Source organism: Myotis yumanensis, unplaced genomic scaffold (assembly GCF_028538775.1).
Source record: "Myotis yumanensis isolate MYYU_CA2020_CCGP unplaced genomic scaffold, mMyoYum1.0.hap1 SCAF_9, whole genome shotgun sequence".
NCBI lineage: Eukaryota > Metazoa > Chordata > Mammalia > Chiroptera > Vespertilionidae > Myotis > Myotis yumanensis.
Window position 1 is genome coordinate 73,594,990 of NW_027223760.1, and position 14,737 is coordinate 73,609,726.

The 14,737-nt window shown below is 39.0% G+C and overlaps 1 protein-coding gene across 41 annotated transcripts in view; it reads right to left on the minus strand.

Moving 5' to 3' along the window:
* Nucleotides 1-1,944: 1,944 nt before the first annotated feature.
* Nucleotides 1,945-14,737, minus strand: part of NRCAM (neuronal cell adhesion molecule) — a 259,428-nt gene continuing 246,635 nt past the window's right edge. For 27 of the 41 annotated variants that reach the window (XM_070424674.1, XM_070424676.1, XM_070424691.1 and 24 more), the window contains 4 exons: nucleotides 14,362-14,514; nucleotides 8,490-8,621; nucleotides 7,883-7,961; nucleotides 1,945-4,431 (listed from right to left, as the gene is read on the minus strand). In XM_070424674.1, the coding sequence (XP_070280775.1) occupies nucleotides 4,194-4,431; nucleotides 7,883-7,961; nucleotides 8,490-8,621; nucleotides 14,362-14,514 (602 nt within the window). In that variant the 3' untranslated portion in view covers nucleotides 1,945-4,193. The remainder of the gene's footprint in view (nucleotides 4,432-7,882; nucleotides 7,962-8,489; nucleotides 8,622-14,361; nucleotides 14,515-14,737) is intronic. The other 14 variants (XM_070424714.1, XM_070424712.1, XM_070424710.1 and 11 more) reach the window with 1 other exon arrangement.

Below are 14,737 nucleotides of genomic sequence, written 5' to 3' on the forward strand. Positions count from 1 at the left end.
CACCTGGCCACAGTCAGCACGAGGATTAACAAGGCTCACAGCGGCTACTCCCTGGAAGCTGTGAACCCGCCAGAGGAAGTGACAAACGCATTTCCCCGGGTGGCAGCAGGCAATCGCTTTCTGCTGTCAGACCACCTTCTGATGATCAAAGGCAGTTTGCACAGTTTCTCCAGAGCATCCACTTTCCCAGTTTCTTTTGCACTGAGCGAAGCACGGGAGCCCCCTGGTGGTCACGTGTAGAAATATCTGTGAGAGGGAGGGATTGGCTGAGTTTGGGTGAGAATTCAGTTCTTTGTATGCCTCTTGCCTCCACAAGCCATTTCCAAAACCCGCCACTAACAGTAAGCCAGGCCCACTACAGACCATCTGAACCAGGAGGTGTCAATGGACCAACGCTTTCTGTGGTCAGGCTTCCGGGTTGCCAGCCCCTGCTGCTGAGCAGAGCTGTGCCTGATGAGCGTCCTCAGGACAGAGACTGTCAGTTGGGCCCACAGTGTGAAGTGCAGGGCCCAACCTTCTGTTCCGAAGGGAATGCTCTCCGTGCTAGAAATCCTAAGGTTTGTAGAGCATTTTACCGTCGACGGACATTCAGCAGTCCCCCTTATCCGCAATTTTGCCTTTTACTGTTTCAGTTACCCACGGTCAATGGCTGTCCAAAACTATTCATTGGAGAATTCCAGAAATAAACAAGTCATGAGTTTTAAACGGCAAACCACCAGGCGTCATCCTGCTCCGACCAGCATGAGGTGTGAATCATCCCTCTGTCCCTCGTCTCTATGCTGTAGATGCTCCCTCCCATTCGTCACTTACTAGTGTCGTGGTTATCAGATCGGCAGTCTGGTGTCACAGTGTTTGTGTTCTAGTTATTATTTTACTTCATAATGGTCCCAAAGCCATGCACATAACTTCCATTATGGTAGATTGCTATAATTCAGTGATGGCGAACCTTTTGAGCTCGGCATGCCAGCATTTTGAAAAAACCCTAACTTAACTCTGGTGCTGTGTCACATATAGAAATTTTTTGATATTTGCAACCATAGTAAAACAAAGACTTATATTTTTGATATTTATTTTATAAATTTAAATGCCATTTAACAAAGAAAAATCAACCAAAAAAATGAGTTCGTGTGTCACCTCTGACACACGTGTCATAGGTTCGCCATCACTGCTATAATTGTTCTATTTTACCATTAGTTATTGTTATTCATTTCTTACTGTGCCTAATGATAAATGAAATTTTATCATAGATATGTATGTATATGAAAAAACATAGTATGTATAGGGTTTGGTACTATCCGAGGTTTTAAGCACCCACCGGGGTTCCTGGACATATCCTGCGTGGATAAGCGGGTGACTACTGTAGCATGCTGTTATCCAAATAACTGTTAGGGGGAGCTCTGTGCCAGCAGGGGGTCTTGTGGGTGGAAAGCTGGGACCAGGGCACAGGTGAGTAAGGGCAGGTGGTGGAACAGCGGGACAAACGGGAGGTTGGCAGTTCACAGAGCTAGACAGGTTTGAGATGATGGAAGGCACAGGGCCGAGGAGAAGCAAGTGGATGACATACCCGTAACATCTGTAAATGCCCAAGCTGTCTCACCGAGAAGGAAAGGGTGAGGCACTGCAGGTGTCTGTGGCTGGAGAGTGGCGATCTCGGGCAGCGGGAGCCAGGCTGGCGAGGCCTGGAACCAGGCCTGTGGGGGGCAGGCTCCAGGAAAGGAAGCAGCCCCCGATTTCTCAGACTGGGTCTCAAAGGCTGGTAATAGCTACTCCCGCGTTTCATCGACATTTTTTTGATAAGCCCTATGTTATTACCTCTGTGTTATAATGTGTCCAGTTTTGTGTTTGATTTTCTCTGCATATAGTGCGCTTTAAAAAGTAAAAATAAAAACTTTCCTTATTTTTAAAACTTTAGGAAATATATGTTTGAAAAAGTTAGAAATCACAAAGAGATCAAAACTGTTTAATAGTTACTTTTTGATGGAAAACCAGTCGTACCTGCCTGTACCGTTACATAAACCATCGGACACTCACACCCCACTAGGAACATGATATATTACAAAAGAGAGGGACTTTTAAAACCACATTTAACTTTTAATACAAAATCTGTTGCACTATTACAGAAGTGACCCCTTCATGCACAGGTAAATTTAGCATCTACCGTTAGGGAAGAGTAAAACCTGTACTCTTATTGTTTCCCCCAAACACTGGCAAATTTAAAGTAACGTTTATCTTTGTGCTCTCTGATACCAAGGCAAGCCTGGTTCCATTAGAAAGGCTGGTCTGTGAAAAGCAGAGGAGGAGACACACAAGCATTTAGGGCCATCTTTACCTGGGATTGCTTCAAACTGTGCTTTACCCACATGTATCAAAGATGCCACGTGACTAGGTTACTGAGCCCCACAGGCAAAGCTCGGAGGAGTTCATCTAGAAACTTGCTGTCCATGTGTAGGATAGTTCACTAGTTCAGTTTCACAGCAAAAGAGGAAACTAAAAACCCAAAGGTATTGAAATGCTTTCCGATCCCATGCACTGTATTAATTAGCTAACTTCTTATACAGTACCACATAAACACTGTTTGCATGTTTATTTGTATGTGACACCCATAAGCATATAGCATCTACATTTTAAGTGTATGTACAAATTCAACAAAATATCTACATATAAAAAGCTTTACTTAAAATTAAACTTGATGCAAGTTATGAGAAACCAATTTATTGGCAAATGAAACTGAGCATTCCTTCAACCATAGGTTGTTATAGAATTTCCTATGTGGAGGCAAACCATTTGATAGATATTGTTTATAAATATGGTAGCATATATATGGGTGTTTTGAAGCTGCAGATAGTAATCCGCTTGACTCTGGGCCTTGTTAGCACTTACCCGGTTTTGTAGGTTCTGAAATGTGTCCACAGCAGTTTGCATACAGGTCTTTTAATGCAGAGAGTTTCAAAAGTTGCCACATAGGTAGAGACTTAAAGAAGAATATATTCCTGGTGGCATGCTGTTGTATGCTTTTAGTTTTGGAATAACTTGTGGTTTTTAAAAATTTACACCAAGTTGACATCTGTCTTACTGAATGGGACTTGTTTTAGTAGAAACTATAAAAGACCCCTTCTCCCCCCAAAATCATCATGTATCCAGTTGGTGATAACGTTTCTCTTTTTATGTGATGGGGAAATGCTCCTTAAAATAAGTTGTCTTACTAATTTTATTTTTCACATTTCCTTTTTTTTCCCCCAGCATCGCAAGTTTTCATGATCTCTGCTGTTTAGAAGTTACTTTTAGACCATGACAGTAATCTAGGACTCTGAGTCAACTGTACCTTCGATGCAGAAGGCCATGTGTTATGGAATGCTTGTCTGAAGGCACTGCATGTGTCTTGCCCTGTGCTTTCTGGAATACGTTTTGAAATTGAATGGGAGTGATTCGTCTGTGATTCTTTTTGTCTGGCACTAATGCCAAAATGCATTGCAATACACCTTGTTTATGCCTAAAAACAACTGAACATAGAGATGATGTAAAAAGTAGAACACTGTACTGCTGTAATACCTGGAAGATTAAGAAGGCTACGAGGTAACAAGAGCAAAGAGCAGGTAACAGAGTCTCAGTAAGCATCAGCAAATGCGACGGTCATGATTAACTCATTTAGCAAGTATATACTGTACATCCTGTTCCTAACAGTCTCCCAAAAAGACTAACAGCTAGACACAGAGTCACCAATTTCACAGCAATGTCCACAAAGACATTGAAGTTCTAGAGAATACTACAGTAACACTCTTGACAATGAAAACGGAATTCATATTTAGGGGGTTCAGCTGAGAACAGTATAAACAAAGTATCAAACCATGTTTTCATAGCACACGCAGGTCTGTCCTTTAACTGTGCAGCATTTTTCATGCATCATATTGAACTGTATCCTGAAGAGGGAATAACGTGATCTGTGTATTATTTTTCTCAGTTCTGAGAAAATCAAGAATGCCTATTGTGAATGAAAAAGTATGCCCTTTGCACTGCAGTTCACATTCACATATCATTTGACTGAGTTATGTTCTTGCTCTAACTGTTCTCATAGTGCTAACATACAGTAGAATGTGTACTTTCTGCCTCTATGTTCACAGTATGAGAAGGCTGCCTGACAAGTGCTTAAGATAAACCGTCTAAGAGGAATGGGATATTGGCAAAGAGCTTACAAATTAAACAAAGGAATTCATGGCGTTGACCGGAGAAGGTGCCTCTGAGCTTTCGTTTCCTTCAGCTGGTTCTTTCTCTTTCTTACCACTGTATTGTCCAATGAAGGAGCCATCCTCATTGAACTGGCCATTCACTCCCTCTCCATAGTCAACAAGGCTATCATCACTGTCTTCTTTCTTCACGGTCCTGTCTGACGGTGTTCGGCTGCCTTTTTTCAAAGGCTTGTGGTCCTCTGCATCACTGGAAGAAAAAGAAATTTTCGTCAAGACTGGTATTTTGATAAAATGCTTTGTTCTGAAAGGTCATGCATGCTGATTATGACAAAGCAGATGGAGTCCCAAGCTTCTCTAGCCAAATCTAATCATCAGGTTGACTCCAATGACTGGGGTGTGGCTGGAATGAAAATCAGGCACAGAAATGGCTTAATCATGAAATCTTCAGTAGGTGGATGGCTTATTGTGCATGTGTGTCAATGTCAGATTCAGGCTCCTGATTTAGAAACAGTTCAGAAATAATCACAAGCATTAACAAAGGAAGAACTGAAGAAAGATAAAAATCATCACTATTTTGAATTCCAAAGGGAGTAAAGATTATGGCAAGTAGAGAAGTTAGTATGTTAAACAGTGTAGTATCTTTGATTCCTTGGATATGAATGGAGAATGATTTTGGTTAAGTGTGAAATACGGATTTTTTTTTTTTTTTCCTGAGCAAGAAGCAACAGCAAAATCCTGCATTTCAAATAATTTTGTTATTGAGTGCAGGCCAGACTTGTAAACTTTAACCTTACCTTTCAAGAGACCTACAAATTCCATTAAAAGGATGCAGAAGAAACAAATGAGAATAGCCTAAGAAGAAAAGCAAAATTCTTATACGGTAGTATATAGTATTTCTTTCTGTAAGAATTTTAGTTAATGGGTAAAGATTTATTATTTTTGAAAGAGACACAATTTAACTTAAGAGAACTATGTGTGTGCTACTAATGGCATGTCAATGTATTCTAGAGCGTGAGTGATTCCAAAAATGCAAAAGCAAGCATTTCTTGTATCCTCTTTACCCCTCTCTTCCTCTCCCAAGTGTGGCACACAGCCTATCCATGTCAGATGGGAATCTAGGGAGGGTAATTTAATAAATCTTTATAAGACCAATTTACCCTTTATTTCTTTGTTGAACCTCTGGAAGGGGAAGAGTAATCATTATGTTTAGAACATCCACTCATCTGGTCATGTAACTACATATGCACATTGACCTATTCTTTAACTGGTAACATTTGGCTTTAAAAAAAAAAAAGAAAGAAAGAAAGGCAACAACAACATTTTTCTTTCTTTCAAAGAACAAAAATACAGGCAAAATAAAAAAAAACATAAACAAAATTAGTAAAAAATAAAAAGGCTTAATGTAAAAAGAGAGGTTGCCTTAGATGTATTTCACCCACCAATTTGTACAAGGACTTTATTGCTCCATTTGTTTTTGAGAGTGACTTTCACTTCTAGCTGAGATACAAATATTTTAAGATGCACAAATATTCTGGCTCTTTTGCCAATAGTTCCTACTAGTGTTTTCAATTTTTCTCCAAGAATAAAACCTTCAGATTGGAAAAAGTAGTAGCTTAATAAGATGTTCACATGAGCTATTGAAAACTACCTGTTTCAAATAAAACACAAGTTTTTGTCATAAACTGAATAAACCATATTATCACCACTACTAATAAACAACTGGGAAAGTATCACAGAACCTTGGGGTGGCTGGTGTTTGGGGCACTTCAGTGGTCATATCATCCATTCTCCAACCTGCTGCAAGAATAACTTGCACATCTTTGGTCATTAACTTATAGGCTTTGCTTGAATATTTCCTGTGAAGTATTGCTCATGACTTGATGAGACACTTAACTTCCCTGAAGAGTTCAATAATGAGCAGAATTCTGTCACCTGGACTATATAACTCTTCATCTTATTCTGCTCAGTGGAACTAGTGTTCCAAGAAATATACAGGAAATTCTAGTCTATGGCATTTCTTTGATCCATCCATGCCACCATTCATTAGCTAATAATAAATGTTTATTGAGTGCCTATTGTAGGACAGATAATGTTCTAGTCAGTGGGGATGCAAACAAAATAGACTGAAACCCTGACCTCACGGAGCTACTTCTAGTAGGGAAAACATAGACATAAACAATCAACATATTTAAACGAGTAGTTGTATAGTATATCAGAAGGTAATTAGTGCCATGGAAAACAGAGAGCTGAGCAGGGAGGATGGGAGGTGCCAGGGGAGGGTGTGAAAGGTTGACATGTAAATAGGATTAGGATGTCCAGGGAAGGCCTCATTAAGAAGTGACATCTGATCAAAGACTTAAAAGAGTTGACTTATCCAGGTGGATAGCTGGAGGCAGAGAGACTCCAGCAGAAGTAACAAGCAGTACAAATGCCCTGAGGTGGAGGCAAGCCTAGAATGTTCTAGGAACAGAGAAGAGCTTGTGTGGCTGGAGCTGAATGAGAGAGAGAGAGAGGAAGAGAGAGAGAGAGAGAGATATGGAGGATGGGGGAATGAGTGAAAGTAAAAGGGAGGAGATAGGGCTAGACAGCTGATTGGATCAGGCCCTTCCTTGTAGGACATTGTAAGGATTCTGTCTTTAACTGGTGAGATGGGAAGCTACTGGAGGGTTTCCAATGGACGAGTGACACGATCTTACATTTTAAAAGGATTACAGTCATCAGTGTTGAGAACAGCCTCCCCTGGAGAGAAGTGGTTGGCAAACAGCAAAATTTGGCCATGCCCACTGATTACCTATTACCTGTGACAGCTTCTGCCCTGCAACAGCAGAAGCGTAGAGCTGCAGCAGGGACTGTGCGCCCTGTAAAGTCAGGTATTTGCTATCAGGCCCTTTCCAGGAAAAGTTTGCTGACCCTGTTCTAGGAAGTCAGGGGGCCCATGGCAATCACCCAGGAGTGAGATTATGGACATATTTTGAATGTAGCACAGACAGGGTTTTCCGATGAATGAGATATGGAATAATAGAGCAGAAGAACAATGCCAAGATTTTTGGTTTGAGAAACAGGAAGGATAGAACTACCCTTACTGGATGTTTGGACATGATAAAGTTTGACATGTCATAGGAATCACTCCTTTCATCATTTTATGAATCTAGCATAACACTGCTATCTAAAACTAACAAGAACAGCCTCTAAAACAAACTAGTCATAATTTCATGATTAAGGGGCAGAATTATAGGTTTTTGTTTTGGGAAAAAAAATCTAATCCAAGATTAAAGACTAACACTGATTTTTAAAAGCACCATTTAGAAGGTAACAGGTAAAAAATAAAGAAGGTAACAGGTATAGTTTTCTTTACAAGGCAGGTTTGTGGGGCCTTTATTGTTGTTTTAACTCTTCTTGTAACACAACCACTGTGCTAGGCTGATCAATACAGCAAAGGCCTCTGGATAATACTACAGAGTGGACGACACTCCACCTTAAACCTGTGACTAAACTGGAAATTTGTTCTTTAATAAAAGCGAGTGACTATTTTAACTGCGAGGGATGTGTACACATTTAGACATGGAAGTGTTGATGAACGAACATTTGAAGAAAATATGAAACAGCAGGGAGAGCTGTTCCCGGCGCGACCCCATCCTGGGAGACCAGTGCCGTGTCCGCAGCGCCAGGAAGGTGCGGGCTGGGGAGAAGAGGCTCACCTGTATTCCCCAAAAGTGCCATCGTCTTCCTTCATGGGCTGGATTTCGGGATCAGGGTGGGCGTCTTCCTTTTCTTTAACTGAAAATTTCAAAATAACATTCTTATCTATTGATCTCGTGTTTCCTTATTCAAAGGTTTTACCAGTGCACTCTTTGAGATACACAGCAGTGGAAAGAAAACACTTCTACACAACCATATGGGTTATATAACATCAACCCTATAAGGAAAGCAATGTTCAACATCATGACATAAGGGCGCCGTTCATGCATTATTTCCTGGGGGGACTTCTGGTACCTTCACCCTCTGCCTGTTGGTTGTAGGTGCTATTTTGGCCCCTATGACTTATGTGGAGCCTAAGGAAGCAGAGTCACTAATATCTTCAAAGAACAGTTTAATGTACTCCCACCAGATGTCTTCTGACCCTCAACAATGTGTAGGCTCCCATTAGATAAAAACAGATAATAAATTGTTTGAACAGGAAGTCCAAGTTTATGGCTTTGTAAAGATATACTTATTGCAAGCTACATGATTTACCCTCATGATTTCTTTTTACTTCCGTGGATAATTAGGCGGCATTATAAGGAAATTTTAATCTTTATTTCTTACCTGGATATTTACCACCCTTGTTTCTTCTGATGAAGCAAACGATCAACAAAATTAAGATCAGGAGAGCGACAGCACACATGAGACCAATGAACCAGCCTTGAGTCGCAATGTCCACCTGTCGGCTTGCCATTGCTGGAAAGCAAATGGATGGCATCAGTGGGAATGGGTTAAGAGAGAGATGGTGGAGTCTCTTGTATAATAAATTGCTATAGTATATAAACTTGTAATGTTTTACATGTGGCCCCAAATTGGAATCTGTCAGTTATCAACCAGGTATAAGTACTTCACTTTGAAAAATCTTAAAACAATTCAAACAGAGAAATCTGAATGATAATACCATTAAACGCCAACAAACCCTGCTGAACATTATGTTCACAGTTATTTCAAGTATGAGAAACAAATGAACAAATTTACTGTTTATAAGATAAATTGTTCATTAAGTACCATGGTAAGAATATAAGACTGAATTTTAAGCAGAACAGAATGTATACATCTAATAGAGTATTTTTTCCTTCAAAGGCAGCACTTTGGAGGCTAAAATATTGCAATGATGCTGCCATTTTTCAAAATGTTTTGGAAATCTGTTAAAAAAGAAAACTTTGCACTTAAGAAAACTGTCCATATAAGACTGGAACCAGCCTTATGATTTTATATCTCAATTTTCACTCAAAACGTTACTTAGATTTGTTATTCATCTCCTTTGCTATTCATCTTATTTATAAGAGATGGTTCTGAATAACTTTTGCAAATTTCTGAAAAATCCAATTTACCCTCAAAAGATCAACATTGCTTAGGATCCATTTAAAAGACCTTGGAGCCCAACCGGCATGGCTCAGTGGTTGAGTGCCAATCTATGAACCAGGAGGTCACGGTTTGATTCCCGGTCAGGGCACATTCCTGGGTTGCAGGCTCGATCCCCAGTGAGGGACGTGGAGGAGGCAGCCAATCAATGATTCTCTCTCATCATTGATGTTTCTATCTTTCTCTCCCTCTTTCTTCTTCTATGAAATCAATACAAATATATTAAAAGACTTTGGAGTATATCTTGATCAGAGGCATCATTACTGGAATAGTGACCAGTTTAGACAGAAAATACTCATTCACATGTATACATGTTCTTTAAGTCTTCATCTATTCTGTTTGAGTCAATAAATGTGAAGCCTCTTTTTCAACCAAATCTCCTAAGAAAAACATGGAATAATTAGCATTTCTAGTATTATTCAAGAGTGTCAATCAAATGGGACAAAGTGCAGCATCAATGGCTATTCAGACATGCCCATGAGGATTTGTTTAAATAAATTGGTATACAACTTTTTTAAAGGCCTTTTTCTCTTTTGACCATAATAAAGAAAAAGGGTTTCTTCTTTAGATTCATAAGCATGCCTCTGTCATGCTTTTAATTTGATTAATTCCTTTTGAATACATTTAACAATATTGGCTTAGGTGTATGTGATCTCTGGATGCAGAAATAAGCATGGCTACATGTATCCTAGGTTCTGATATCTGTACAAAAGTGGCACCTCATTGCCTTTTTTTCTCCACATAAAATGCAGGGAGAAAAATGAAATGCTTAAAATCAAGTGTGAAGAGGAATGTGAAAAATATGTGGGTGTGTGTTTAAGAAATCAAACGAGAAGTGGAAATACATTATCTGGAATATAATGTATTTAATAAAGGCTACAAATCACATGCCAGTAGCCTTTCCCCTTGTGCCTCATGGGTTAGAGGGGATTTGAGTTGTATCATAACTTGATACAAGGTAAGCACCAGTATAGACAGTGCTCCCCTTCCACACAGGTACAACAATAATGATGGGATGATGATGAACATGGTCATAATGAGAGCTTACATTGTGAAACTCTTACTATCTGCAAGGCACTGTGCTGGGAGGGAAAAAAAATCTCATTTAATCTTCACAACAATCCTTTGAGATAAGCATGGGAAATAGATCCATGCCCAGAGAGGGTAAAGAACTTGCTCAAGAGCTGGAGTTTGACCCAAGCCTGTCTGACTCCAGGGTACATGGTAGTAGCCATTACGCTCTACCGCTGTAATGCCTTCCTGAAAACATGCCCAGACATCAAATCTGCAGAAGTCTTTACAAGAATAAAATGTTGTAGGGACTTTGTTATTCTGAGAAAGGTAAAAACAGTTTAGAAGTCCATCACTACATACTCTTTGGCAGTGTATTTGTCAATTCTCACGTGGTCTTTGTATGCTTTTTCTTCAAAACTGAACCCCAAACCAACCATGTAAATCTATTGAACTTCTGATTGAAGTTAAAGAGTTTTTAGTATACTTCATGATTTACAGCTTTGTCATAAATAGTATCTGTATTTACATTTTCCACTAATTAAATGCAACTGATAAAGGCAAAATGCAATAAGATTCTAAAAAACTAGCACAAACATTGTCTTATAAAGATGGTGACTGTCAAATTGAACTGGCAGCTTGCTACTATGCAAAAAGTGGAAATGTTTCATTGACAGTTCATAAAGGAACATCCAAATTCACCTTAAATTATTGCCTCCTCTATATCTAAAGAAAAAAGTGCCAAATATTTCACTATCCCATTCATTATTTAAAATTAGGCAGACACAGAATGTTAACAGGTGCATATGTGTGCTCATACTCACATACATACATGCACACACAAGTGCACCGGAAATTAATATGAAACAAAACTATTTAAGTTAAAATAACTTTTATTGGCTTCCTATCCATATAAGAATGGATCTAAAGTCCACAATGACTAAAAAAGCTTCAAGTTTTCCCAGGATACTCTAAAATCATCTTAACTACAGATGATTTTACAAACCCAAGTTATGCATCACACACACACACACACACACAGAATGAAGCCATGGGGATTTTTCTTATTGAATCTGATTTTCAATGGGTGGGTTATTAGTAAGACTGGGTTGAAGATAGAAAGAGGATTTTCAATTTATCTAAAACCTTTATAAAAATTATGTTATGTATTACTTGGGTAATCCAGAAAGCCATAAATTGAAGAAATAGACAAATATCAAGAATGTGAAAAAAGAAAATAAGCCAAAATGAAATTCACTTTGTTTCCTAGAAGTTATTTTTAAGAACAGTCTTCTGCTATGGCATTGCTTGGTGTCTTGTGGATAATCTGTGCTCTGTGCTAGTAGATCTCTGAGGAAAATGTTCTACTTAGACTAATAAAATGAGCATGGAAGACACAGTGGGATAAATGTCTATAAAGAATCCATTATAGCACAGCCAGCATGGCTCAGTGTTTGAGCGTCAACCTATAAACCAGGAGGTTGCATTTTGATTCCTGGTCAGCCCGGGCTGTGGGATGGATCCCCAGTGGGCAACTTGCAGGAGGCAGCCGATCAACGATTCTCTCTCATCATTGATGTTTCTATCTCTCTCTCCCTTTCTCTTCCTCTCTGAAATCAATAAAAAATTTAAAAATCCATTATATATAAAAATGCCCTGTTCCGTGAAAATAGTTAGAAATGTATAGAAAGGGGGAAAATTACCTTGGCTAAAGTTTGGAGGCAGCTGACAGGCCTCAGAAAAAACAATGTGCTTTACATCCTTTGTGATTTGAGAGGAAGAGATAGGGCAATTGAGGGAAAGAGATGAGAAAGCAGGAAGAGGAGGTGGGGGCCTAACAGGAGGGTGGGTAAGAGGTACAGCACCAGGACCCTGCCCGACAGTCCTGTTTGATTTGGTGTTCAACTTTGGTGCCACTGGAAAAAACGGAGAAATACATCTTAAATACTCAGACTATCAAAGGCAGGGGTGGTGTCAGATTAACAAGATTCATAAAACAAGTGTAGATGAAAGTTGAGTCTAGTTCCTGAAATTAGTAGAACTTAGGAAGTAGCTCATTAATGCAAAGTTAAAAAATTAGCCAGGACGGTATGCTTCCATGCCCAGCACTGACATTCAATCTCAGAACGTAGCATGGAGGGGAGGAGAAGCAAGAGCCGCAGAAGACAATGCTTTCACACTGGAGTTAACCCAGTGGCCCTACAGGACAGAGCAGTGAAACTGGGAGAATAGGGAGTTGGATTTACAATACATATTTGTTCCAGGAGGTAATATACTAACTAAGGTCACTAGGGTTTAATCAATATTTACTTTTTAATAGTTACATTTATATGTAAAAGGCGACAATAACTGGTTGTAGCCTTGTCCTATTTCTCCATTGCTGGTACACAAGAATGGTCCACTCATTGTGAGGCTCAATTGAGCCACCTGTCGGCTGCAGCTGGAACTGTAGATATAGCAACACTGAAGACATTTTTTTTTCTAAAGGGTTTGCCATCTGTCCTATAAAAGGCCACACCTTGATTTTACGGGTGGAATCTCATTCTAGCTGGGTCTGCAAGCTGAGAGTTCACTGGACCCTGGGTCCATAAGAGCTGGGAAGACTAAGCGATCATTTCTGAGACCACTTGTTCTCCTCGAGTGTGGACCCATGGGACCCTGTGTGTGGGGTAGTGAGAGTCTCTACTCCAGTGTTGGAAGGCTGAGACTCTAACTCCAGCTCCCCCACATTCTAACTGGGTGACAGGTAGGCATTCCATCTCTCATTACATGTCACTGGCATACTGTATAAGTGGGTAATAACTCTGCCCACTTCATAGGATTGTTGTAAGGACTGAATGAGAAAAGCCATGAAAACCATTCGCCTGAAATAGACTAAAGCTGATTAAATGCTAATGCTATTGTTACTGCTAGTATTCTAGCTGTAAAAGGACAGAATATCTACTTGAGCTTTTAGTATTTTGAAATTAAAAGTTACCAATAATAACAAACATCTTGTAATACTGTCAATTGATATTTATCATTTAAGTATAATACAGTATTTTCCTAGAACTTTGTACACAAATGGATATGAAAATACAAAGAACAGAATAACAGAAAATTTTTTGTCTTTATATATTATGAATCTAGCACATAAATACTTAAAAATGTAGTTTAGTAAATTATTATCACCTTTGGTTTCTCTCTCTCTCTCTCTCTCTCTTTTTAAGAATTCACTCTTGATTGTATACTTTCTAAATTATAAGAAGTGACTTTAAAATCATAATGCTTGGGTAATTAAAGACACAAAAAATACATGTTGCCTATAGATTCTATAGGAAATGCAACATTTCCTTAAGAATGCATGAAATGACTGAACATAACATGTATGAATCACAAAATGAACACATACCACACAGCCCTTCTTTAAATTTAAGTAAGCAGGTATTGTTTCCCATCTTGTGAACAAATATGAATATTTTTGACTCTTATATGAACATTTTTCTTTATTTTAGAGACTTTAATTATTACTTATGTGTTTTGATAATGTTCAAATAACTAAAATATATAGTCAAATATATAACTACAATGAAATACATAAAGTGAACAATTTCTTGTTCTATAGAAATTTAACAATATTTGCATCAGTTGTCTAACCAAACTGCAAGGTTCTGCAGGGCTACCGTCCATTTTGACATGGAAAAATGTGACTTTATCAATGAGTTATTTCAGCTTCAAAAGCATTTCAAAAATTCCATTCTAACTCCGCGGGACAGTTTATTCATGTAAATGATGTGAAAGATTGAGTTACCTAAATAAAGAAAGTTAAGAATCATATTTAGCTCTGTTTTTGTAATGGTTTTGGCAATAATGTCATTAAAAGAGGTTTTGCTCAATTCTGTAACTGATTTCATATAAAGAGCCAAAGGCAATTAAAAGCCCAGCTCCCAACCCAACAGGACCCCACAGAAAGACATTCACAGTCCTGTCCAGAGCAGCACCACTTGCCCCCATCTCCAGCGGGGGTGCCCGGTGGCTGCACCCCTGAGCATGAGCAGAACCGGCGTGGCGTGCACCTCACCTGGGCCTGTCTCAAACACATCCTCTGAACTCACAAAACCAGAGTCCCCCTCAGCACCAACTCGAACTTTGTATGCTGTTCCTGGCATTAGACCCTTTAACCCAAAGAAGCTCCGAGAACCATTTACAATTTCTTTCCTCCATTCTTCTTTGCCTATGGAAATTTTGCAAAAACAACAAATTATAATATTTTAAGGGACCAGAAGTCACTTAAATGCTTCAAGAAAGGAAAATTCTTTATAAGTGAAAGACAAAATGTAGGATGTTTATGTATATCATTTTAGGTCGAGTCAAATAAATCAATTAAAATGAAGAACTACATGAACATTGATGTTCAGGTTGCAAGATTGCATAGGTGCCCATTGTTTTAAATCTTC